Source organism: Aspergillus campestris (genome assembly GCF_002847485.1).
Source record: "Aspergillus campestris IBT 28561 chromosome Unknown P168scaffold_9, whole genome shotgun sequence".
NCBI lineage: Eukaryota > Fungi > Ascomycota > Eurotiomycetes > Eurotiales > Aspergillaceae > Aspergillus > Aspergillus campestris.
Genome location: NW_020194344.1, coordinates 153,316 through 175,049, shown reverse-complemented (window position 1 = coordinate 175,049; position 21,734 = coordinate 153,316). Strand labels below are relative to the sequence as shown.

General features: G+C 54.4%; 6 protein-coding genes across 6 annotated transcripts; 1 reads left to right on the top strand and 5 right to left on the bottom strand.

Moving 5' to 3' along the window:
• Positions 1–297: 297 nt before the first annotated feature.
• On the bottom strand, positions 298–3,354 carry P168DRAFT_291583 (WD40 repeat domain-containing protein). The gene is made up of 8 exons (XM_024837437.1): positions 3,195–3,354; positions 2,979–3,136; positions 2,773–2,924; positions 1,764–2,713; positions 1,577–1,711; positions 1,399–1,530; positions 1,051–1,349; positions 298–996 (listed from the first exon to the last, which is right to left on the bottom strand). The coding sequence occupies exons 1-8, from the start codon at positions 3,232–3,234 to the stop codon at positions 346–348; spliced, it is 2,517 nt and encodes an 838-aa protein (XP_024691030.1). The 5' UTR covers positions 3,235–3,354; the 3' UTR covers positions 298–345.
• A 198-nt stretch (positions 3,355–3,552) lies between these two features.
• ilv3C (putative dihydroxy-acid dehydratase) lies at positions 3,553–5,713 on the bottom strand. Its single transcript, XM_024841360.1, has 3 exons — positions 5,185–5,713; positions 4,836–5,047; positions 3,553–4,748 (listed from the first exon to the last, which is right to left on the bottom strand). Exons 1-3 carry the CDS (start codon positions 5,594–5,596, stop codon positions 3,567–3,569), a joined length of 1,806 nt encoding a protein of 601 aa, XP_024691029.1. The 5' UTR covers positions 5,597–5,713; the 3' UTR covers positions 3,553–3,566.
• A 199-nt stretch (positions 5,714–5,912) lies between these two features.
• P168DRAFT_328491 (glutamate synthase (NADH)) lies at positions 5,913–13,177 on the bottom strand. Its single transcript, XM_024841359.1, has 4 exons — positions 12,765–13,177; positions 12,642–12,682; positions 9,233–12,579; positions 5,913–9,161 (listed from the first exon to the last, which is right to left on the bottom strand). Exons 1-4 carry the CDS (start codon positions 12,938–12,940, stop codon positions 6,345–6,347), a joined length of 6,381 nt encoding a protein of 2,126 aa, XP_024691028.1. The 5' UTR covers positions 12,941–13,177; the 3' UTR covers positions 5,913–6,344.
• A 3,547-nt stretch (positions 13,178–16,724) lies between these two features.
• On the top strand, positions 16,725–17,966 carry P168DRAFT_283216 (uncharacterized protein; the record flags this gene model as incomplete). Its single annotated transcript, XM_024836037.1, has 2 exons — positions 16,725–16,757; positions 16,824–17,966. 2 exons carry the CDS (start codon positions 16,725–16,727, stop codon positions 17,964–17,966), a joined length of 1,176 nt encoding a protein of 391 aa, XP_024691027.1.
• Positions 17,967–18,327: 361 nt separating this feature from the next.
• Positions 18,328–19,670, bottom strand: P168DRAFT_291579 (SNARE domain- containing protein). The gene is made up of 4 exons (XM_024837436.1): positions 19,429–19,670; positions 19,189–19,374; positions 19,042–19,135; positions 18,328–18,973 (listed from the first exon to the last, which is right to left on the bottom strand). The coding sequence occupies exons 1-4, from the start codon at positions 19,437–19,439 to the stop codon at positions 18,767–18,769; spliced, it is 498 nt and encodes a 165-aa protein (XP_024691026.1). The 5' UTR covers positions 19,440–19,670; the 3' UTR covers positions 18,328–18,766.
• Positions 19,671–19,820: 150 nt separating this feature from the next.
• P168DRAFT_291578 (histone H2A.Z-specific chaperone CHZ1) lies at positions 19,821–20,990 on the bottom strand. Its single transcript, XM_024837435.1, has 3 exons — positions 20,555–20,990; positions 20,507–20,509; positions 19,821–20,377 (listed from the first exon to the last, which is right to left on the bottom strand). Exons 1-3 carry the CDS (start codon positions 20,716–20,718, stop codon positions 20,170–20,172), a joined length of 375 nt encoding a protein of 124 aa, XP_024691025.1. The 5' UTR covers positions 20,719–20,990; the 3' UTR covers positions 19,821–20,169.
• Between the last annotated feature and the right edge of the window lie 744 nt (positions 20,991–21,734).

The window sequence follows — 21,734 nt, the reverse complement described above, 5'->3', positions numbered from 1 at the left end:
TGGACGGTGGGTGTAAGGGTTAGCGCAGTCAGTACAGGCCGCGGACTGATGACGGCGACTGGGGATGGTTCAAGCCATGTAGTGAGGATGAGTGGGTGGTCCAGCTGATGAACAAGATTGTGAGAGTGGTTGGAGTCGTTGCAGTGGTTTGGACGGAGTCGATTCGATGACGGCCGATCCCGTGCGACTTGCCTTTTTCGGCGATGACATCACTTGCCCTATCTATAGTTCTTTCTATATGTTATTTACCTCAATGCATCAATATAAAATATCCATCATTCATTAATACCAGTCTAGCTTGGCATGTATAGATCAATCAACGCGTATCATATCCTGGTATCCAACTCAAGCCAACTCATCATCATCATCATCACCACCCAGTCGCCTCTCCGCCATCTGTCGGATCTTATCTTCCAACACGCCCCGTCCATACCGCTCCGCAATCCGAACAGCCGCTTCCACCATCTTGCCATTGCGGTCTCTCATCATCTGGACCAACTCCAGGGCCTTCATACCTCGTTCCTCGCCCTCTCGGCACTCAACAGCGAGCAGCTGCAGAAGGATCTTGTCAAGCTCCAATTCCTTGCGGATGAGCTCCGCACGTTGGCTGGGTGTCGCATTGGTGGAAGAGAGTAAGTCCTGGAAGAGAGACAGCATGACGTTGCCTCGCACGAAAGACTCCTCGAACCGCGGGCCTTCGTTGCGCTCTGCGTCCTCGCCGGAGCTTTGCCCGGGGGTGTCCGAGATGGGCACCCGGAAGTCGAATTCGCTTAGCAACGGACGGGGGAAGTATGGGTATTGATCGCCGCCCTTCAGGATGATACAGTGGAACTTGTCTTGCGCAACGGCAACAGGCCAGTACGTCTCTTCCTTGCGACCGCTGGCTAGACGCTCCATCTGCTTGGTGTCTAGCAGGGGAACCCAGCGCGCCTGGCCGGGAGTGCGCCAGTGTTGGAGAATCAGCAGCACGCCCTCGGTGTCGTAGATGCATGGGTCCTGTATGGAGTTAGTCATGGTCGGTTTACTAGTATGAATGTGGTCGTCACTTACCCCGGTATCAGAAAAGAAGACGCTCTTGAGTTCCGACCCCTCCGGGAGCGCCACTACGTCCTCGTTCTGGCAGATCTCGTCCCGCTTGACATTTTCGACCGTGTATCGCAGGGATGCCGTGCGGCCGTCGCTTCCCAATGGTCCGTTTCCGACCGTCATCACGTAGTCGCGCCAGGCGGCGCATGTCACGGCCGGACTCTTCTGCCGGTAGACTTTGAACGGGGTGCCAAATAGCGTATACACGCGCACGTAGTCTTTCGTAGTCACCGCGACGATGTAAGAATCACTTAGCGCCAGCGCTGTCGCCGTCAGCATGAACCATCTGGTGTCTAGTTTGCTAGGTCTCACCTCGGATGAATTCCCCCTGGGGCAGCTGGGTCCGCCAGTCCGCCCGCGTAGTCCATGTCTCGTGGGGACGGTAGAAGATGGTGGCAGGGCTGCCGTCGCTGGGGTTATTAGAGAACAATGTCCCATTGTCGTCTACCATTATCAGCATAGTTTATCAGCTGGAATCAAGTACACTTACTCAGACACGCCCGGTCATAGATATACGGATCGGTAAAGTGGAAGTCGCGGTGAAGTTCCCGGTCGTAAAATTCCACGGTCACCGTGTTATGGGTTTCCTGGTCCACGGTCCAGACAGCGCCGGTCAGGTTCAGACCTGGCGAGTCAGCATACTGGTCAATCATCACGGGTATGTGGAATGCACTTACAAAGGTATCGCCGGTTGCCTCTCCACGGCGTGCTACCGGGCTGGAGAGGGGGATGCACCTTAGGCTTTCCAAACGAGCCGATCATCCGCTTATCAGCGTGGCCATCGATTCCTTCCAAATGCCGGTTCGTCCGTTTGCCGAATTCATTTACCTCGTCTTCAGCATAGCCCGCTCCATCGTCATCATCGACAAAGTCCGCCATTCCCTGATCACCGGCGAGAAGATCGTCCAGGGAATCAGGAGACCCCAGCCTGTCCCTCCGCTCAATAGACTCCTTCGGTCGGCTCGCCAACGGTCGCCGCACATTATCAGAGATCTCTGCCAACGGGCCGGGGAAAATAGGAGCAGCCTGGAGCGGTTTCTGCAGCAGAGGCTGGTGCGCAGACTGTACAATCCCATCATATATGAATAACTCTCCATCGGAGGTGGTAAACGAAAGCGAGTTGGTCGTCGGATGCCAGGCGAGGTTAACCACGTTCGCAAAATCATGACTCTGCAGCACCTTCTGCGTGCGCGTGTCCCAAATCAGGACCTGGCCGTCCGCGCCAGCGGTCGCAAGAAGCGCCCCATTAGGCGACCAGCTGATGGCGGTGATCCGTCCATTGTGGCCGCCCGAAAACACCTTTTCCTTCTTCCACTGGCCTGTCGAGAAGATCGCGATGTCGCGCGTGGCTTCTGCCGACGCGAACGCCGTCCCGTCCGGATGCCATACCGCTCTCGATGTCGTCTCGTCCTCCGGTTCCAGTCGCTGTATGACGCCGTCTAGCTTTTGCACGAGCTCGGGCTCCTCCGACGCGATCGAGTATACGTAGAGGAAACCGTCTGTACACGAAACCGCAATGTACTGGCCGTTCGGGTCGAACGTGACGTGCTTGCTGCCCTTGGTCTGCTCCCGCAGGTACTTCACTTTGGTCATGTCCTCGATGTTGACGATCTTCACTGTGAGTTCACTGCAGTATATGTCAGCTCTGTAAGATAAGGCTCACAGAGGTCAGTCACGGGGACATACTCGCTCGCAACAGCAGCCCACTCGCCATCTCTCGAAACAGCAATGTCCCGCACAGGCAAGGCGCAGCGAACCAGCAGTTTCTCCATTCGTCCCGATCCTATCTCGTACTGCCATACCGTTCCGTCTTCGGCGCCCAAAATGAACGACCCGTTCTATCGATTGTACGTTAGTACCCCGCCGCCTTCCCAAGAGATATGTCAACGAACCGTAGCACCGATACCCATATGTCCATCAACACCTTCGTCAACTGTTTTCGGCTCGCCATCCTGGCCGACAGTGTAGATACGAATCGCCGAGTTGGAACCGCCCGTGATCACGCGGCGACCGTCGGGGGTGTACGCCAGAACCGTCGAGCCGGGGGTATCTACATGATTCGATTCGAGTTAGCAAGTTGCGCAGTAAACGATGTTCTGGCTGCTTACGCGCTGGCCGACCCCTAGGTCGGAGTGCTTCGGAGGACATCGTTAGGGATGAGATGGAAAGAAAGTGGCCAGCTCAGCTAAACACGGCACATTGGTCGCCGGCACGATTATCAATCCGTCAGTATTCAAGCCGATCAGAACAATCGTACGTCTACCTAGGTATGTACGTAGGTATGGAGTAGTCTGACGCCGATGGTTGATCTGATTTGATCGGAGGTTCATCGCCTCCCAACGCGTCGAGCGCGTCCGGGCGCGACTCACTCTTACCCAATCGGGTACTGGTTAGGGCATAGGGCACTTTATCAGGGCTAAGCCAGTTCTATAGTATGATCTCATTCTACTATTGGACAACTTCCTCCATCTTGTCTACTCTCAAGAACTATTAGCTATCCCCCTAGCCATCAGGAAGTCGAAATCCGCCCCTTCCTCCGCCTGGTTCACCGATCGCTCATACAAAACACGGTACCCTCGTCTCGGCCCCTGTTCGGAGGCACCCGCGCCAGCCAAAGCCAGCTTCCTCGCTTCCACGCGCGCTTTCAGCTCTTCGTCAGGTATCTCCAGCTGCAGTCTCCTCTGTTCAAGGTCGCAGGTAATCCAATCGCCCGTCTGGACGACGCCGAATGGCGATTCGGCCAGGGCTGCTTCGGGAGAAATGTGAAGGGCGATGGTCCCGCCCGCTGTCCCCGACATACGGCCATCCGACAGACGGAGCATATCCTGGACGCCCTGTGTCGCGAGCTTGCGTGGGATGGGGATGAGACCCGCTTCGGGCATCCCCGGGTTTCCGACTGGGCCGATGCCCTTGAGGACGAGTACTGACTCTTGCGTGACCGGGAGGTTGGCGTCGTCGATGCGCTGTGCTAAATCTGCGGAGTTTTCAAACACCACTGCGGGTCCGCTGTGGGATAGGAGTGTGCGGTTTTTGGACGCAGACGCTTTCATGACGGCGCCCTTGGGCGCGATGTTCCCGTGGAGAACGACGAGCGACGACGCTGGGTACAGCGGGTCGGACAAGGGTCGGATGATCTGCTGCGAGAGCGGGAACGTCCGAAAGGGAGAAGAGTCCAATACCTCCCCTAATGTGCGACCGGTGATGGTCATTGCCGACAGGTGTAGCAGCGGCCGCAGGGTATGCAACAGCGCCAGCATGCCGCCCGCGTTGTGGAAATCATCCATGTAGTTGTCCCCGCTCGGCTTCAGGTCGATCAGCAGCGGTGTCCGCTTGCCGATGTCTTCGAAAGTCTGCAGGGTGATCGTGCCCTGGGCCTGCGGGTGGCGGTTGACGATAGCCATCAGGTGGACCACGGCGTTCGTTGATCCCCCAATCGCCTGCAGCACGGTGATAGCGTTCAGGAATGATTCCGTGGACAAGACATCCTGCGGCTTCCGACCGGCCTGCGCCACCGCAACTGCATTAGCGCCTGCTTCTTCCGCGACTCGAATCCTAGCCGACGAGACAGCAGGCGCCGATGCCCCCCGGAGCGGCATCATGCCCAGGGCCGCCGTCACGCACGCCATCGTGCTGGCCGTGCCCATAACACCACATGTGCCGACCTATAGTATCGACAATCGATCAGTACTACAATCAAACTTACGCTTGGCCCATATCCACTCGGGGACCCCAGAAGAGATGCAGCCTACCGTCGGAGCAAGCTCCTCATTCACCGCCGCGATCTCTTCAACATCGATCTCGCCCGCGCGGAACGCAGCCCAATGACTCCGACAATCCGTACACGCACCGAGCCGCCGTCCGCGATGTCTCCCAGGTAACATGGGACCCGTAACAAGCGGCAAGATGGGCTTATTCGCCGAAATGCCACCCATCAACTGGGCCGGAACGGTCTTATCACAGCCTACAAAGACCACGCATCAGCCTGGTCCTATCCCCTATTCCCTCCTCCAAGCGAACAACACCACACTAAACCCCACCCAACAACCACAGAAACAACAACAAAAAAAGGCGTGAGGGGAGAAAAGAAAAAGAACTAACCTCCAACCAAAACACACGCATCCAGCGGCTGCGCCCGTATCATCTCCTCCGTATCCATACTCATCAAATTCCTCAAAAACATACTCGTCGGCGCCGCAAACGACTCATGCACACTGATAGTAGGAAACTCGATCGCGAGCCCACCGCTGAGGTGCACCCCGCGCTTAGCGGCCTCGATCAGCTGGGGGACATTTGCGTGGCAGGGGTTGAAGCCGGAGAAGGTGTTGACGATGCCGATTATGGGGCGGGAGAGGGCGTCTTCGGAGTATCCCAGGGCTTTGATGAAGGCTTTGCGGAGGAACAGGGAGAAGTGTGCGTCTCCGTAGGATGTTAGGTTTTGTTTGAAGCCGGTTGTTGGGGATATGGGGGTTGAGAGGTTGTAGTCGTTGGTGGTGTTGTTGTTTTGTTCCATGGTAGGTTGGGTTGGTGGGTTTGGGGTGTAATGATTCTAGGAACTTAGTATTCGGGAATGTGTCGAGTCCATTGACTTCTTGATTGAGCGAGATATATGCTAGATGAGGTGATTGTGTCCCCCGCTTGGTCTAGTCGGATATTTCTCCGTGGCATTGTTAGTACTCACTAGACATGGACTAACTTTCGGGGATGATCATAAGAGGTTCTAACAGCCTGTTACCATGAGCTGGAAGGAAATAAATTTACATAGATATACGATAGACATGTCAGTTTCCGCGAACATATAGGCGTAACCTACAACAAGACAGATAACGAAGTATAGGAGGCTAAATTGTAAACACCTGCTGGCACTTGGCCAGAATATGTACAACATGAGACAACAGAACTTCAAGAAACACATAAACGCTCTGACACCTTGCACTCATTTTGTAAACAAAGGAAAAGAAGCGGGAAGACAGCCAAACCAGATATCATCACCCCCGTGGGAAACATAAATAATGAACCAAAACCAAGACCATGATCACGTAGTAGAATCGAATATCGCATGATAAAATGATGAAAGCCTCGCTCGCAGACAAAGAGCCTTGACAGATCGTCTAGATAACTGTGATGAAAGATACAGCACCTCCCCCGCGATTACACCACAGATTCGACGAAATTTTCGGTTGCGTTGAAATATTCATAGATCATTGTCCGCATGACACATGAGAAACCCAACACCTGGAAGCCGTCCAGAGATTAACCGTTCAAGCACATACAGGCTGCGCTACCCGAGGGACAGAGTCAATGGCCGGCCGGCGGACAATACCTCCAGTAACAGGGAGCTGCGAGCTGGTATCCATGAGGAAGGTGTCGATTTCACGAGCGCACTGGCGACCTTCGTTGATACCCCACACGATGAGAGACTGTCCGCGACGGCAATCTCCCGCCGCAAAGACACCGGGAAGGTTGGAGGCGTACTGCCCCGGGGGAGTCTTGACATTCTTGCGGGCGTCCCGTTCAATCTCATCGCCCAGCATGCGGTCTTCAGGACCCAGGAAACCCATAGACAAAAGGACCAGATCAGCCGGGAAAAACTGGTCGCTGCCTTCGACCGTCTTCATGTCCCAGCCACCCGAAGCGCTCTTGGTCCACTCAACGCGGACGGTGTTGATGCCCTTAACGCGGCCGCTGCCATCATCGACAAAATCCTTGGACATGACACAGTACTCGCGAGGGTCGTTGCCCATGTGGGTCTTGACCTCCGAGTGGCCATAGTCCACACGGTAGATGCGGGGCCACTGCGGCCATGGGTTGTCACGGGCACGCTCGGGAGGAGGCTGGGGCAGAAGCTCAAAGTTGGTGACGGACTTGGCGCCGTGGCGAACCGAAGTCCCAATGCAGTCATTGCCAGTATCACCGCCACCAATAACCACAACGTGCTTATCTTTGGCGGAGATGTACGCACCATCGGCAAGTTCCGAGTCGAGGAGGGACTTGGTGTTGCGGTGCAGGAACTGCATGGCGAAGTGTACACCATCCAGCTCACGGCCGGGCACCTTCAGGTCTCGAGCGACGGTAGCGCCGGTGGCGATGACGACTGCGTTGTTACTCGCACGCAAAGAATCTAGCGACACCTTGTCATCGGGCCCGACAGACGTATTGGTGACGAACTTGACACCTTCCGCGGCCATCAAGTCCACACGACGCTGGACGATCTTCTTGTCAAGCTTCATGTTCGGAATACCGTACATGAGCAGCCCACCAATGCGGTCAGCACGCTCATAGACAGTGACGCTGTGGCCAGCACGGTTGAGTTGGTCTGCGGCGGCGAGACCAGCGGGGCCGGATCCAATGATAGCAATGGTCTTCCCGGTGCGGGTCTGAGGTGGCCGAGGGACCATCCAACCCATCTCAAATCCGCGATCGATGATGGCACACTCGATCGACTTGATACCCACGGGGTCCTCGGTGATTCCCAAGACACAGGCCCCTTCGCACGGCGCAGGGCAGACACGGCCGGTGAATTCGGGGAAATTGTTGGTCATAAGGAGACGGTTGAGGGCGTCTTGCCACTGGTTCTGGAACACCAGCTCGTTCCACTTGGGGATGATGTTGGAGATGGGACATCCAGTATCAGACTGGCAGAAAGGAACACCGCAATCCATACAACGAGCCGATTGGTACTTGAGCTCATCTTCGGTGAGACGGCTCGAGATCTCCCCCCAGTCACGGGTGCGAGTGGTTGGGTTGCGGTACTTCTCGCTGCGCCGGTTGTATTTCATGAAGCCCCGGGTCTTGTCAAGGATGAGGGCGGACCGCTTCTTCTCGGTCTTGGAGTCGGTCACACTGTCCTCAATGTCCAGCATTTCGGCCTTCTTGCCGTCATCCGCAACCTTCGCCTTGGGCTTCTCGGCACTGGCCGGGGTGCTGGGCAGGCGCGGGAGGGTAAATTCGGCTTTCTTCGCGGCCTCCGCCTTGGCTGCCTCCTCCGTCAGGATACGCTTGTAGTCAATAGGCAGCACCTTGACGAAATGGGGCAATGCCCGGGTGAAGTCCAGAAGGATGCGGGCAGCCAGCTCCGAGCCGGTATAGTGGTGATGGTCCTCAATCAACCCACGGAGGAAGGCGACCTCGGTCGGGTCTTCCAGAGAAGAGACCTCTACCATCTCCATATTGACCTTGGAGTAGAAGTCTTGGTTCATATCCAGAACATACGCAATGCCACCAGACATACCGGCAGCGAAGTTACGGCCGGTGGAGCCGAGGATCAGCACACGGCCGCCAGTCATGTACTCACATCCGTGATCGCCGACGCCTTCAACCACAGCCGTAGCACCAGAGTTACGGACCGCAAACCGCTCGGCAGCGACACCGCGGAAGTAGCATGTTCCACGGGTGGCGCCATAGAGACAGGTGTTTCCAACGATGACATTCTCCTCTGCCTTGAAAGCCGCACCACGGGGCGGGTAGACGATGAGACGGCCACCCGACAGACCCTTGCCGACATAATCGTTCGCGTCGCCCTCCAGCTCGAGGGTGATACCAGGCGCAAGGTAGGCACCAAAAGACTGGCCAGCCGATCCCTTGATGTTCGCATGGATCGTGTCCTGTGGAAGGCCGTCTCCACCGAAGCGGCGACTGACCTGGTAAGAAAGAGTGGCACCCAGACTGCGATCCGTGTTGACGATATCGCACTCGACCCGGCACGGCAGTCCCTTCTCCAAGGCAAGCTCCGATTCGGCGATGAGCTTGTTATCCAGGCGAGTATGCAGGCGATGGTCCTGCTTGCGGACATTGTACGTCGCAACACCAGGGCGGAGAGAGTGAGCCGGAGTGAGAATGAGGGAGAGGTCGATCCTCGCTTGCTTGGGCGTCCGGATATCGTCCCGGACCTTGAGAAGCTCGGCACGTCCGATCATCTCGTTGACGGTGCGGATCCCCAGCCTGGCCATAATGGCGCGCATCTCGTTGGCGACGTAATAGAAGAAATTGATCACGTGTTCAGGTGTACCCTGGAATTTGGAACGGAGATGAGGATCCTGGGTGGCGATACCAACGGGGCAGGTGTTCAGGTGGCATTTCTAGGGGGAAGAAACATCAGTAACCATATCAGATAAAGGAGTGGGGATTGGATCGTCAAGGAAATACTCACGCGCATCATGATGCACCCCATGGCAATCAACGGCGTGGTTGCAAAGCCATACTCTTCGGCACCCAGCAGACAGGCGACAGCAAGATCACGGCCGGTACGGATCTGGCCATCAGTCTGAACAATGACACGGCCACGGAGGTCATTCAGGACCAGAGTCTGGTGTGTCTCAGCGAGACCCAGTTCCCACGGCAGGCCAGCGTACTTGATGCCCGTCCAGCGAGATGCACCAGTACCACCGTCATGGCCAGAGATCAGAATGTGATCGGCCTTTGCCTTGGCAACGCCCGAGGCAACAATGCCAACACCGACCTCCGAGACAAGCTTGACGGAGACACGGGCACGGGGGTTGGAGCACTTGAGATCGTAGATGAGTTGCTTCAGATCCTCGATGGAGTAGATGTCGTGGTGGGGCGGCGGCGAGATCAGGCCAACACCAGGCGTCGAGTAACGGGTGTGGGCAATGGGACCGACGACCTTGTGGCCAGGAAGCTCACCTCCTTCACCGGGCTTGGCGCCCTGGGCCATCTTGATCTGAAGCTCATCAGCATCGGCCAGATAGTGCGAGGTCACACCGAAACGGCCCGAGGCGATCTGTTTGATGGCAGACCGCATCGTATCGCCATTCTCCATCCGTTTGCTCCGCTCGGCGTCTTCACCACCTTCGCCTGTGTTGGACTTGCCGCCCAACCGATTCATGGCAATGGCGAGGGTGGAGTGGGACTCCATGGAGATAGATCCGTAAGACATGGCGCCCGTCACAAAACGGCGGACGATCTCGGTCCACGGCTCGACCTGGTCGATCGGGATCGGGGTCCGCTGCTCAAAGTCAAAGTCGAGCATGCCGCGGAGCGTACAGTTCTTGATCTGCTCATGTTCAGACTTGGCATAGGCCTCGTAGGACTTGTCGTTCTTCGTGCGTGCGGCGTCCTGCAAGTTGGCAATGCTGACCGGGTCGTTCACGTGCTGCTCGCCGCCATCACGCCAGTGGTATTCGCCCGACTCGGGAAGTCCGGGAATCTCCACGATTTCACGCGAGGGGTAGCCTCGCTCATGGAAGGCAAATGCGTCCTGGGCGATGAGGTCAAACGTCAACCCGCGAATGCGGCTCGCCGTCCCTGTGAAGCACCGGTCGATGACGCTGTCGTCGATTCCGAGAGCCTCAAAGATCTGGGCACCCTTGTACGACTGCAAGGTGGAGATACCCATCTTGCTCATCACCTTCAAGATTCCACCGTCACACGATGCCTTGTAGTTTTCAATGATCTTCTCGTCCGACAGCTGCTTGCGGATCAGGTTCTCCCGGTTCATCTTGAGGATGCACTCCATGGCGAGGTAGGGATTCACGGCGTCCGCGCCATAACCCAGGATGACACACATATGATGGACTTCACGCGCCTCGGCCGTCTCCACGACCAGGGCCGCGAGCGATCGCCACTTGTTGCGGACCATGTGGTGGTGGACCAGGCCGGTCGCGAGCAAGGCGGAGACGGGGACCCGGTCTGCGGAAGTAGCACGATCGGACAGCACGATGACCTTGTCGCCATTGTGAATCGCCTCGGTGGTCGCGTCGCAGATGGCGTCGAGCGCCTCGAGGTAGCCGGCGGTGCCCTTCTTCTTCTCGAACGTGATGTCGATGGTCTTCACCGTCCAGTCCTTGTGGGCCTGGTTGATGTTCTTCAAAGAGTTGAAATCGGGGATGCTCAAAATGGGGGAAGGCAAGAGCAAGCGGTGGCATTGGGACGGGTCCATCTCCAGCAGGTTGCCTTGCGGGCCCACGTAGCACTCCAGGGACATCACGACGGCCTCCCGAATCGGGTCAATCGGGGGGTTCGTCACCTGGGCGAAGAGCTGGCGGAAGTACTCGTAGAGAAGGCGCGGTTGCTCCGCGATACAGGCGAGGGGGGCGTCGTTGCCCATGGAGCCCAGCGCTTCCTTCGAGTCCGCCGCCATGGGGGCCAGCAGCAGGCTGACCTGCTCAAAGGAGTAACCGAACGCCATGAGGCGCGGGTCATTCTGGATGGTGTTGGCGTCCAGGGTGTAGCCCAGATCGACTTTCTGCTCCAGCAACTGCTGTCGGATGGCGGGGAGTCTGAGGAGCTCCTTGTCCAACCAGCCCGCGAAATCCTGACGGTGGGCGACGGTGTGCTTGAGCTCGGAGTCGTCGATGATGCGACCAGCGACGGTGTCGACCAGGAGCATCTTGCCGGGCTGCAGACGGCCCTTCTGGACCACTCGCTCGGGGTCAATGCTGATGGCGCCCACCTCGGACGCGCAGATGATCCGGTCATCATCCGTGACGTAGAACCGGCACGGACGCAGGCCGTTGCGGTCGAGGTTTGCACCGCAGTAGCGGCCGTCGGAGAAGGTAAAGAGGGCGGGGCCATCCCAGGGCTCCATCTGACAGGCGGCCCACTCGTAGAAGGCGGCCTTGGCCGGGTCCATGGCCGGGTTATCCTGCCACGCCTCGGGGATCATGATCATGACGGCCTCCGGGAGCGACAGGACGCCATTGATCATCAACAGCTCCAGGACATTGTCAAAGGCCGCGGAGTCGGAGCCGCCGTCCTCGACGATGGGGTACAGCAAGTCCAGCTCGTCGCCAAAGATATCCGACTTGAGCACGCCCTCGCGGGCCCGCATCCAGTTTTTGTTGCCTCGCAGGGTGTTGATCTCACCGTTGTGGGCAGCCCACCGCAGCGGCTGCGCACGGTCCCAGGAGGGGAACGTGTTGGTCGAGAAACGGGAATGCACCAGGGCAAAGTGGCCTTCGTAGTCGACGTTGACCAGATCGTGGTAGTACTCGTACACCTGCACGGGGGCCAGCTGACCCTTGTAGACGATGTTCCGGTTGCTCAGGGAGCACAGGTAGAACCAATTGGCGAGTCCGAGGACGTGGGTGGCCCGCTTCCGCAGGACGAACAGCTGACGTTCGAAGGTCCTCTCATCGAACGTCTCGGGGTCGGTGGATTCGGGCTTGTTCCCCTCCCCGTAGGCCGACTTCAGGACCACAAAGGGCTGCATGATGACGGGCTCCCGGGAGAGGGCCGCGGGGCCCAGGATCGTAGAATCGCGGGGGACTTCACGCCATCCCAGCACGCGCAGCCCCAAAGAGTTCGCGAGATCCTCAAAGGTGGCCGAGGACTCTTTGAGGGTCTCCTCATCCGGCTTGAAGAACAAGTTTCCCACGGCATACTGACCCAGAGGGGGCAGGTCCACGCCCACCTCGCGCGCAAAGTTCTTGATGAAGAACTTGTGGGGGATACTGGTCATGACACCCGCACCATCGCCATCTCGGGCATCGGAACCGACGGCACCTCGATGGGTCATGTTGCAGAGTAGATTCCGAGCTGTCGATTCACGAAGGGGTCAGTATGAGCGTAGACTAAGAGCTGAATTCAAGACGACGTACCATCGCTAACAATCTTGTGGCTAGGCTTTCCTTTGATATGACTGTCGATTCACTCCGGTTAGTAAACCCATTCCCAAACCAGAGATCCAACCCCAATACAGCCCCAAATGGAGGAGGACGTACGCAGCAAAGCCTACACCACAGGCATCCTTCTCATACTCGGGATCATAGAGACCCTGCCTCTCGGGCAAGGTGTTGGCCCAGCCATAGCCCTGCTTTGGCTGGTACTCGGAATACTCGCTGGGCTTCTGCTCATCGACTAGATTTTGACCATAGATTTCCTCCAAGTTCAGACCCATTCTTCCGCCGGTGACCGACAGAGAATGGAGGAGATAAACTTGGGAGTCGTATATGGGACTAGGATAGTAAACGGAGTCCCGCGGCGGATTGCTTCGGGGAGGTGATGGGGGGACGGTGATTCGTCAGGGATGTCAAAGATAAGGAAGGGTAAGTATGCACGGTTAAAATGGCGTCACGATGAGTTCCGCTTCAACCAGGTTTGATAGGAGGATGGTCTAGGAGGTTGAGGAGTGCTTGAGGGGGGAGGAAGAGAGAAGGAGAGAGGGAAGAAAGTGCAATGGCCGGAAGGAGAGAAAGACAAGAGTCGGGGAATGTGGTGGATATGGTGGGGTAGAAAATAAAAATAAAATAATCAAATAATCCAAGGCGGACGAGGACGGCGGGACGGGAGGCAGAGGTCCGGGGAGACCTATAGTAAGGTATTCACTTCTGACCCTCCGATACAGGAGATCTTTCTTATGGGAGTACTTGGGTCGTTCATTCAATGGGCTAGAAGTATTCTAGAGATTCCAATGGGGTTGATCTTCCAGGACAATGGAAGATGAAAGAATTGAAGAAAAAGACGGATACTCTAGGAAAGAAAGACAGACAGGAAGAATTATTGAAACTACACGGTGATAGGATAGGATGGTGGAGATGAGGGTGAGCTTCGTGGCAAATTGCAGCTGTGACTTGATTCTACTCTGAGTAGGAAGTATGGAGTAGACCACGGTCCAGAGGATGTGTATCGTACCGTACAAAGGACGAGATCCATCCAAGTAAGGTATGGAGTACAGGTACATCGATCATGCCTGGTACGTACCTACAAAAGGAAGTACCCCTTTGTACCTACTACTAGGTACTCTTCAGTATTTCTCCTCTTCCTTCTGGTGAAAGCGTTTTCGGAGACCAGCATTCTTTCCATTAGGGAGTTCACAGGATGATGTCCTACCAGTACTTTAGTGGCCATGACGATCAATCTAATCCAACTCCCGAGGTCAAAGATAAGACTCTCACATCCAATCAGAAACCTGGTTTTACAACCTTGTTGACCAAGAAGATTAGGTTGCTGGTTTCTACGACGTCAAGATCCAACCCGGTGGGGCTCAGTACCCACTTGCCCGTACGGGTCGGTATCGTAACTTTCCATATCCGTCCAGATCTCCAGGACCTTCATGTGAGAGACAAACAGTCATGCAACATTTCCCCCAATCAAACCCTCCATGAAATCCTTTATTCAGATGATAGCCAGACACAAGTCAATCATACGTTGACCCGAGTGGGTGGATTATCCCCAAGTGGGGCCTGGGCCAGGGTATGGTGCTTATCCCCGATTTGACCCCAAACCGTTGTGGTTCAATCAAAGCAACCGAGGAATATCAGTATTGAGGGGTCCTTCCTCCATGCTTGGCAGGCACTAGAATGGGGTCTCGGAAATGGTGCGACTGCACGAGTCAAGGTTACATGGTGCCCTATTATGCTGGATGGAGTAGTAGAGAGCCATTGATTTGGTTTTCTTTATTTTCCCAGGTACTCCGGATGAATCAAACTGATATTATGCAACCGAAGCTGCCAAGATCACCTTTCAATGGCCGGCTCAACTCCCCCAACCCGAACGAAAATACCCTACAGGACACTGCATGCTCCTGCATACCCCACGGTTGGAAGTGAAGTTGCAGCTGGATGGCGATCATTGGGTTACCTGCTCGTTACAAGCGTATACATGATATGTATTATCGACAACCACTGCCCTGCCCTTGGAAGTCTTCCTCCCATCCGCCTCCTCTCCCGATCTCGGAGCCTTCCTCTGTACACTATATGAGTGGTGGTTGATGATCAACTTGTGAGTCTAGTTCTAGCGTCTTCCGAAGGCCATACCTCAAATCCCCACCCGTATGGAATGATACTCCGCGGGGTGTTTGTTCCACTCTCAACATGCTGGTTCCCGACCAATCGGCGTGGTTGAATTATGAACCCTTCGTTTACAGATTGACTCGATTAAATGCTTCAAGAACTTGGTCAGTGTGTAATTAACTCTCAATTGAACAAACACTCCAATAAAAGAAGCGGTCAGGAGCATCAGGAGTCCTTACATCAGGTTTCATCAATACTTCCACCACGGGTCGAAGTAACATCTGCGATAAGGATGGTACGGAGGAAACGGTTCAATACGCCACTAGAGGCTGGTCCGTACTATTTTCGATTTTAGACTGTCTTCCCGACCCAGTCCTGATAAGAGCTTAATCCCAGCCATACGAATAATGTGATGCTAATACTAATACATAAACCAACCGCCTCCACTTTCCACACGTTTCTTTCTACCTCGGTCTTTCATTCCAGCGTCATTCCCCAGATCATACCTGATTCCTATACAAGTCTTACAGTATCCCAAGGGGAAAAGAAGGTGATGGTACAGCATACCCCCTACTAACTACTCTAAAAACAAGAGATGGAAATGCAGTGTCACCTCATCATGTCGGAGGTATCACATGATCCCACGCGCAGTGCATCCAATATCTAGCCACCGACCTAGCTTATCCCACTGCCTGCCTACTAACCAACCTTCTTCAATATCATGTTCCCGCATTCTCCCGACATGTCCGCATCGGTCTTGTCCGCTTTGGGTTCACCGACCATCCCGCCCGCAGGATGCTGCACGACCACCATCCATCGGGAGATGTCGGACCATCTCCTTTCTCTTCTGTAGTGAGGGAGTGTCACTTACTCGTCTGGTCCAATCTGGGAATCCCTTGGCAGTTGGCACGCTCCTCGGTTCCGCACACGAGATGACTTGTCCCTCAATCCTCCTCGGGATGTCCTGCAGGTTGTCCGCTACCGCTACTGTGACGTACTTTGTTGGTTGCATGGACCTGCTCAGTCAGCTGCAATTTACTCGTCTTTACTTGTCATTCACAAGTCAGGCTATTCTCTGAAGGCATGAGAGGTCTGGTTATGGCAAAGTGTCTACGGCATTGCGATTGGTACGCAGCTGGCTGGTGGTCCATCGTATTCTGTCGCTTACGAGAAGCAAACGGACTAGGAATAGGAATAGTTAGCTGGGCTGCAGTTGCAAACGGCTTGCTACTTCGACTGAGGCTCTAATCATGTAGGTGGATGTAGAGATAGAGCAAACTTTTTCAATACTATGTACTAACCAACCATCTATGCCGTCCCTCGTAGCTCAATCCAAACAAGTCCACGAAGAAAACTACCATTGAAGACAAATCGGATCATACACTATCAACCATAAGAATCCTCCTCCTCCGTACTAACATCAAAAATAAAAACAAGACCTCTTCCACCAGAACCCAAACCAACGACAGATCTATAAGTCTAGATTGTCGAAGTAGGTAAAAAGGTCTAGCCCTCCCCGCTTTGCGCTCAGAGCGGAGCGGACTCGATCTCGGAGCTAACCATTTGTTTGTTTGTTTTGTTTCGCTCGGCTTTCTTGCCGCTTGCCGTTTGGTGATGCTTCTTGCGCTTCATGTCAACATCTTCCATTTCTTGCTTTATTAGCAATTCTGTTTTGTTAATGAACACTACAAGATTGATTGCTGCCAATTACTGTATCTGTGATTAGCGGTTTGTTTGTATCCGCCAAACTAAGGTAGGTAGTGGGTCTGCGACAACTTCACCTGCCCTCTAACGGATACAAAAAAGATAACAAGAAGAAAGAAGAAAGAAAGAGAGACACCAATTGCCTATTTCTCAAGCTTAATCAGTTGGTTCTGGGACCCTGAACTGGATAGACTTCATCCATGAAAAACACCCTCCACCACAAATCAAGCTCTCCCTTCCGACGCGATGCTCTCCCTCCCACTCATCACCCCTCGTGACGTACGTCCACCCATCTCAAACCCCCCTCTCAACAAATCTACAAACGACAGACTAACAAACATACAGTCCCACGACCTCTGGTTCGGCTCCTCCCAACCCAACCGCTCCTCCCACCCACACTCCTCCCCCACCGACCACCACCACCTCCGCCGCACAAGCCAGCACCACCACCACAACGGACGCACATCCACAACGACAAGCGCCCCCGACAACGTCCTCTCCGCGCTGCACCTCGAAGAGCGCGCGCTGCGAGCGCGCAAAAACAACATCGCCTCGTTCGGATGCTCGTGGATTCGGCCTGCAGGATGTCCCAAGACCATGCTCGGCATGAAGGAGGAGGAGGCGGAGAGGGAGGAGGCGCTTGCTGCTGCGGCCGCCGAGATGGCTGCTGCTGTTGCGGCGGCGGATCCGGGGGTGGATGAGATGGGGGCGCAGGGACAGGGTCAGGCTGGTGGGGACGGGCAGGATGATACGGGGATGGAGAGGGATTTGGATGATGATATTCCTGATGCCGATGCTGATGATGATGTGGAGGGGCTTGTGGAGGAGGGGGAGGAGGGGCTGGAGGAGGAGGATGGGGTTGATGAAGAGGGGTATATGGAGAGGGATTTGGATGATGATATTCCGGAGGCTTTTCCGGATGATGATGATGAAGAAGAAGAAGAGGAGGAAGAGGAAGACGAGTTTGAAGAGCACGACTTCAACAACCAGCCCGACCTAGACGACGACATCCCCAGCGGCGCCGCCGACGACGACGACGACAACGAAAGCATGGAAGAAGAGGAAGAACAAGGCATGGACCACGACCTCGACGACGACATCCCCGAAGCAGCCGAGAACCGCTCCGACCAAGAAGACGAATGGCAACACACAGACACAGACGCCGAGTTCGACGACGAGGACGAAGAGATCAGCTTCGCGCAGAGCCTCCGCGCCAGCACAACCAGCAGCCGCGGCGGTCTGCCCCCGCCGCCCCCGTGCGGAGACACCGCGAGACGGAGGCGCAGCGGCGCTTTCTCCAGCGCTGGAGCGGTGGCGGCGATGCCTTTGATACGAGCAGTATGCTTGTCGATGACGACGATAGTAATCTGCGCTCGTCGATCACCAGCCAGACGAGTCGTCGGGGTACGGGGACGGGTACGGGCACGGGTGCGGGCGCGGGTGCTTTTGGGCGGTTCCCTCGGCGGCGGACGGGGGGCCGAGGGATAGTCTTGAGTATTGAGTGCATTACTGATTGAGTTAGATGCGGGTTTCTAGCTGAGGATCGAGGTTGCATTTGCATGTATGATGTGTTTATACCCTATGGAGCATTCGACGGCGTCGGGACTCGTGTGGAGTTTTGCTTGACTGTAGAGCAAATGGGCGTTTTGCGGGGGTCATGAGGTTCAATGGCTTTACTACCGTACTACTTTGAATCAATTAATTGTTACTACTTTGAGCTTATTGTTTCCACTCAGCTGAGTCTTTAACCAGGTCAATTCAAGATGGGACAGCTTTCGGCCTTTATGCATCGCTGCTCTATACACTATATATCAGAGATAAGCTGCTACAGTACACCCCGGGTAAAATACCAAAAGGACAGTGAGTAAAACATTACTTTTCTCAGAGTAATATATACAGTAGAATGTACAATGTACTAGAAACCAAAACCAAGCCACGCTTTGCAGACGGGCTTACACAAACACCGGAGATGCATCGATAGATGGTAAGTATTATGTAGAGTGAGGGCGACATTGGAATCACGATATGCCACGTCGTGGAAGTGGAATGATTGACGACGACGCTGAAACGAGGTGGAAACGTCGGGACGGTACAGTCAAGGTGCTGTACATGCCAATAGACTACCGGATGGTGCGAATGCGACGGGATTGTAGGTATTATGGCTTGTAGTTGTGCGGAAGTAGGAGTCCACGTCTGCAGACGTATATCCGCAGCTGTGTCAAAGTACTGTGGTCAAGGTGAGTGTTCAGGCCTAGAGAACCGGCCAGGGCTTTGAATATTCAACCCGTTCAGAACAACCAAACGTAGAAGAATATCAAGAAGACCGCCAGAAAGAAGAGCAGCCACACACGCCAGCCCACTCCGGTCCGCTCCGCCATACGGAGCATACGGTTCATGTTCCCCCGGACGCGCACACGGGTATTATCGAAGGCGTTATTCAGCGTCTCGGCCAGGCTGGAGCTATCGCGGATTTCGTCACCGATAGCGACGGACAACTAATACGATCATCATTAGCGGGAGACCGGGGGGTCATCACATCGCAATCAGGAGAAGTAAAACCTACATCTTTGAGCATCTTCACTTTGGCAGTGATCCCCTCAACCTCGGCGTCATTCTGAGATTCCAGATGCGAAAGAACGGCATCGGAGTAATGGCCCCTTAAAACGATGTCAGCTCCAGACTTCAACACCCGGTACTCTCCCACACTCACTTCTTATCCGGCGTCGCAGACCGATATCCACCAGGCGTCCCATTCACCGATCCATCGCTCGCACCGGGGTATCCGCCATAGCCGTATCCGCCCACACGGCCAGGCGACTTGCTCGCTGGCCGGGAATCGCCACCGTAGGAGTCGAAGAGCGAGGGGGCGGCTCGGGGATCGCGCTGACGTGGGAATCTAGCAGAGTCGTTAGCTTGTGCGCTTATATCATTTGATAAAATGAAAACTAACCGTGATGCCATAACGGGTCGTAAGGTGTTTTCAAGCGCCACTCAACAGTCGTCAAAGGGGAAGAAGCGTATCGAAGTAGTAGTAGCCTAGTCGGGGCGCATCGCGGGCGGGAGTAAGAGCTTTAAATAGAGGATGACTGTCGCTCTTCTCCCTAGAAGAAAAGCGCCTGCAAATGAAAGAGAATAGGAGAAGGAGGTGTAGATCTATTGTTGTAATCGAGATCTGGTTGCGGCGACGAACCCCATACCTCCAGCTACTCCGCGTTGTTCAAGCTGACTCTTACTAACACGTAGCCAAGGCGGTCGAGGTCACGTGTCATATGACTATGGTTTATTGTCATTATGTCGTACATGCTACATTGTAGAATAGATAGCGCAGGAAAGAGATGTTGACTCGTCTTGGAGAAGTTAATTGTTGATTCCCTGGTGGCTGGGGCGGATTTCCCCAGAGGGGCTATGGCTACACGACCGAATCCTTCACCGATATATCGATATATCACCTGATATATAGCACACCAGTACCAACTACTAACGGCGATCAATGACAGCTAAAAACAATGGCGAATTAATCATTATGCATTCATAGCCTCATGCTGTCCGGTGAGATTTCCATCAGAGGAAAGTAAGATCGGTCTGGAACAATAAAAGACCCCCTAAGAAACCCTGCGCCGGCCATTCAGTTTTCCCTTCGCATTCCCCATTCCCAAGTCATGTCCTTGACAGTTTCGTAAAGTTGCCGCATTTAGTCGCGCATCTTGTTTCCATCGTCATTGTCGTCGTTAGCGACGAAGTCCTCATCGTCGTCGTCGTCATCGCTCATCTCGTCCGCCTTGAGCTTCTCGGCCGCTTCCTGGAAGTCAATGGTCTTTCCGCGCGTCCGTCGGCCTCCGCTGATGATGTTCTCGGAGGAGATGGGCTCGAGGTTGCCTCCGTCGTCTTCGTCTTCATCTATTGATTAGAAGGAGTCAGCGGCTGTCACTGGTCTGGGAGGGAAAGGAAAAGAAAAAGGGAGCATAAGAAAAGAGATAGACGTACCTTCAACCTGAATAGTCGCAAAGAAAGAAAATTGACACCGTTAGTCACATATTGGCCTGGTTATGTTTCCCTTGTTTCCCACGCGCGGACTCACAATCTCTTCAGCTTCGGGTTCGCTCTCGCTGTCGTCCTCATCGACGCTCATTTCATGGGAGGTGGGGTCCTCGACGGACTTGCCCTTGCCCTTGTCAAGTGCACCGGGGGCATTGCCAGAGGGTTGGTTGCCCAGGGTAGAGCCCATGTTGTTGTCACCCATTGTGTAGTGGCGGGGATTGAGAGCGAGTAGATCAGGGTATAACTGGTGGAAGGGAGTAGGATATGAAGTTTCTTGCAGCAAGAATTCAGAGGCTGCTTTCAAGCAAGATCAAGATCAAGAAAAGGTAGTGAAGGGGAAGACGTGGTTTAGATTGGAGGTAGTGACTTGAGATCCGTCGCAAGGGGAGAAGAAGAATCACTCGTGACTTCCCTCTGCTGATTGGCTGGACCAGGTGATCGATCATCCCGTGACGGATCTAGCCCTTGTTGGGACTTGGATCGGGTTCAGAATCATAATAAACATCCTACCGGATCAGTCTGCCACAGCAGATGCTGGGGATTTGTCTTTTTCTACAGGGTATTACTTTGGATAGAGTGGCAGTAAGGTAGGTATGGTTTCTATGCAGATCTGGACAGGATTGGGCTCTTCTATGGATCAATTTCAGGTAGGTAGTAGGTACCCAGTATAGATTACTGTTTAGGTAAGAGAATCAACATAACAACTAGTTAACTAATATCTGTCAACTCAATCTCAGTCTATAAGGCTGTGAAGTACTCCGATGTTTGAGCCTGATTGAAAGAGTAAGACTCGGATGCTTCTACCTACCTAAGGTAGGTAGGTAAGGTACCACTACACAATTCATTGCACATGACCAATCAATTGCAATAAGGCGACAAAAGAGCCATACCTAAGCCACAGGCAAGGCTTAGACAAAGATTCTTTAGTGGTAATCTAATGACCGGAGATATCCACTTGTTCAGTAAAGAGTAGACAGTAATAGGGCTTCAACAATCCCTGAGTCATAGTTATCTACCATGTCAGTGGATCACTATGAAAGAAAGCTGAAGAAGGTGACTTCATAGCAATCGAATACGGCCGAATGCCCAAGATGTTTCGAGTGATGATGTCGTCCTAGTTCAGGCCCACTGATTATTGCTCCATCCATGGAAAGCGGCAAATTGGATGGGTCATGGTGACGACAGGACTGTCTACTATACAGTGATTTACCGTATTGA

Coding starts and splice junctions, on each gene's coding strand:
- P168DRAFT_291578 (XM_024837435.1), bottom strand. CDS start 20,718: ATGGGTGACAACAACATGGGCTCTACCCTGGGCAACCAACCCTCTGGC.
- ilv3C (XM_024841360.1), bottom strand. CDS start 5,596: ATGGAACAAAACAACAACACCACCAACGACTACAACCTCTCAACCCCC. Junction 5,048..5,184: donor TGCGTGTGTTTTGGTTGGAG/GTTAGTTCTTTT, acceptor TGGTCTTTGTAG/GCTGTGATAAGACCGTTCCG. Junction 4,749..4,835: donor ATGAGGAGCTTGCTCCGACG/GTAGGCTGCATC, acceptor TCGATACTATAG/GTCGGCACATGTGGTGTTAT.
- P168DRAFT_291583 (XM_024837437.1), bottom strand. CDS start 3,234: ATGTCCTCCGAAGCACTCCGACCTAGGGGTCGGCCAGCGC. Junction 2,714..2,772: donor TGGGCTGCTGTTGCGAGCGA/GTATGTCCCCGT, acceptor CATATACTGCAG/TGAACTCACAGTGAAGATCG. Junction 1,712..1,763: donor AGGCAACCGGCGATACCTTT/GTAAGTGCATTC, acceptor CTGACTCGCCAG/GTCTGAACCTGACCGGCGCT.
- P168DRAFT_291579 (XM_024837436.1), bottom strand. Junction 19,136..19,188: donor TCTGCGACGCCGGATAAGAA/GTGAGTGTGGGA, acceptor CATCGTTTTAAG/GGGCCATTACTCCGATGCCG. Junction 18,974..19,041: donor AAGTGAAGATGCTCAAAGAT/GTAGGTTTTACT, acceptor TGATCGTATTAG/TTGTCCGTCGCTATCGGTGA.
- P168DRAFT_328491 (XM_024841359.1), bottom strand. CDS start 12,940: ATGGGTCTGAACTTGGAGGAAATCTATGGTCAAAATCTAGTCGATGAG. Junction 12,580..12,641: donor CCACAAGATTGTTAGCGATG/GTACGTCGTCTT, acceptor GTGAATCGACAG/CTCGGAATCTACTCTGCAAC. Junction 9,162..9,232: donor TGGGGTGCATCATGATGCGC/GTGAGTATTTCC, acceptor TCTTCCCCCTAG/AAATGCCACCTGAACACCTG.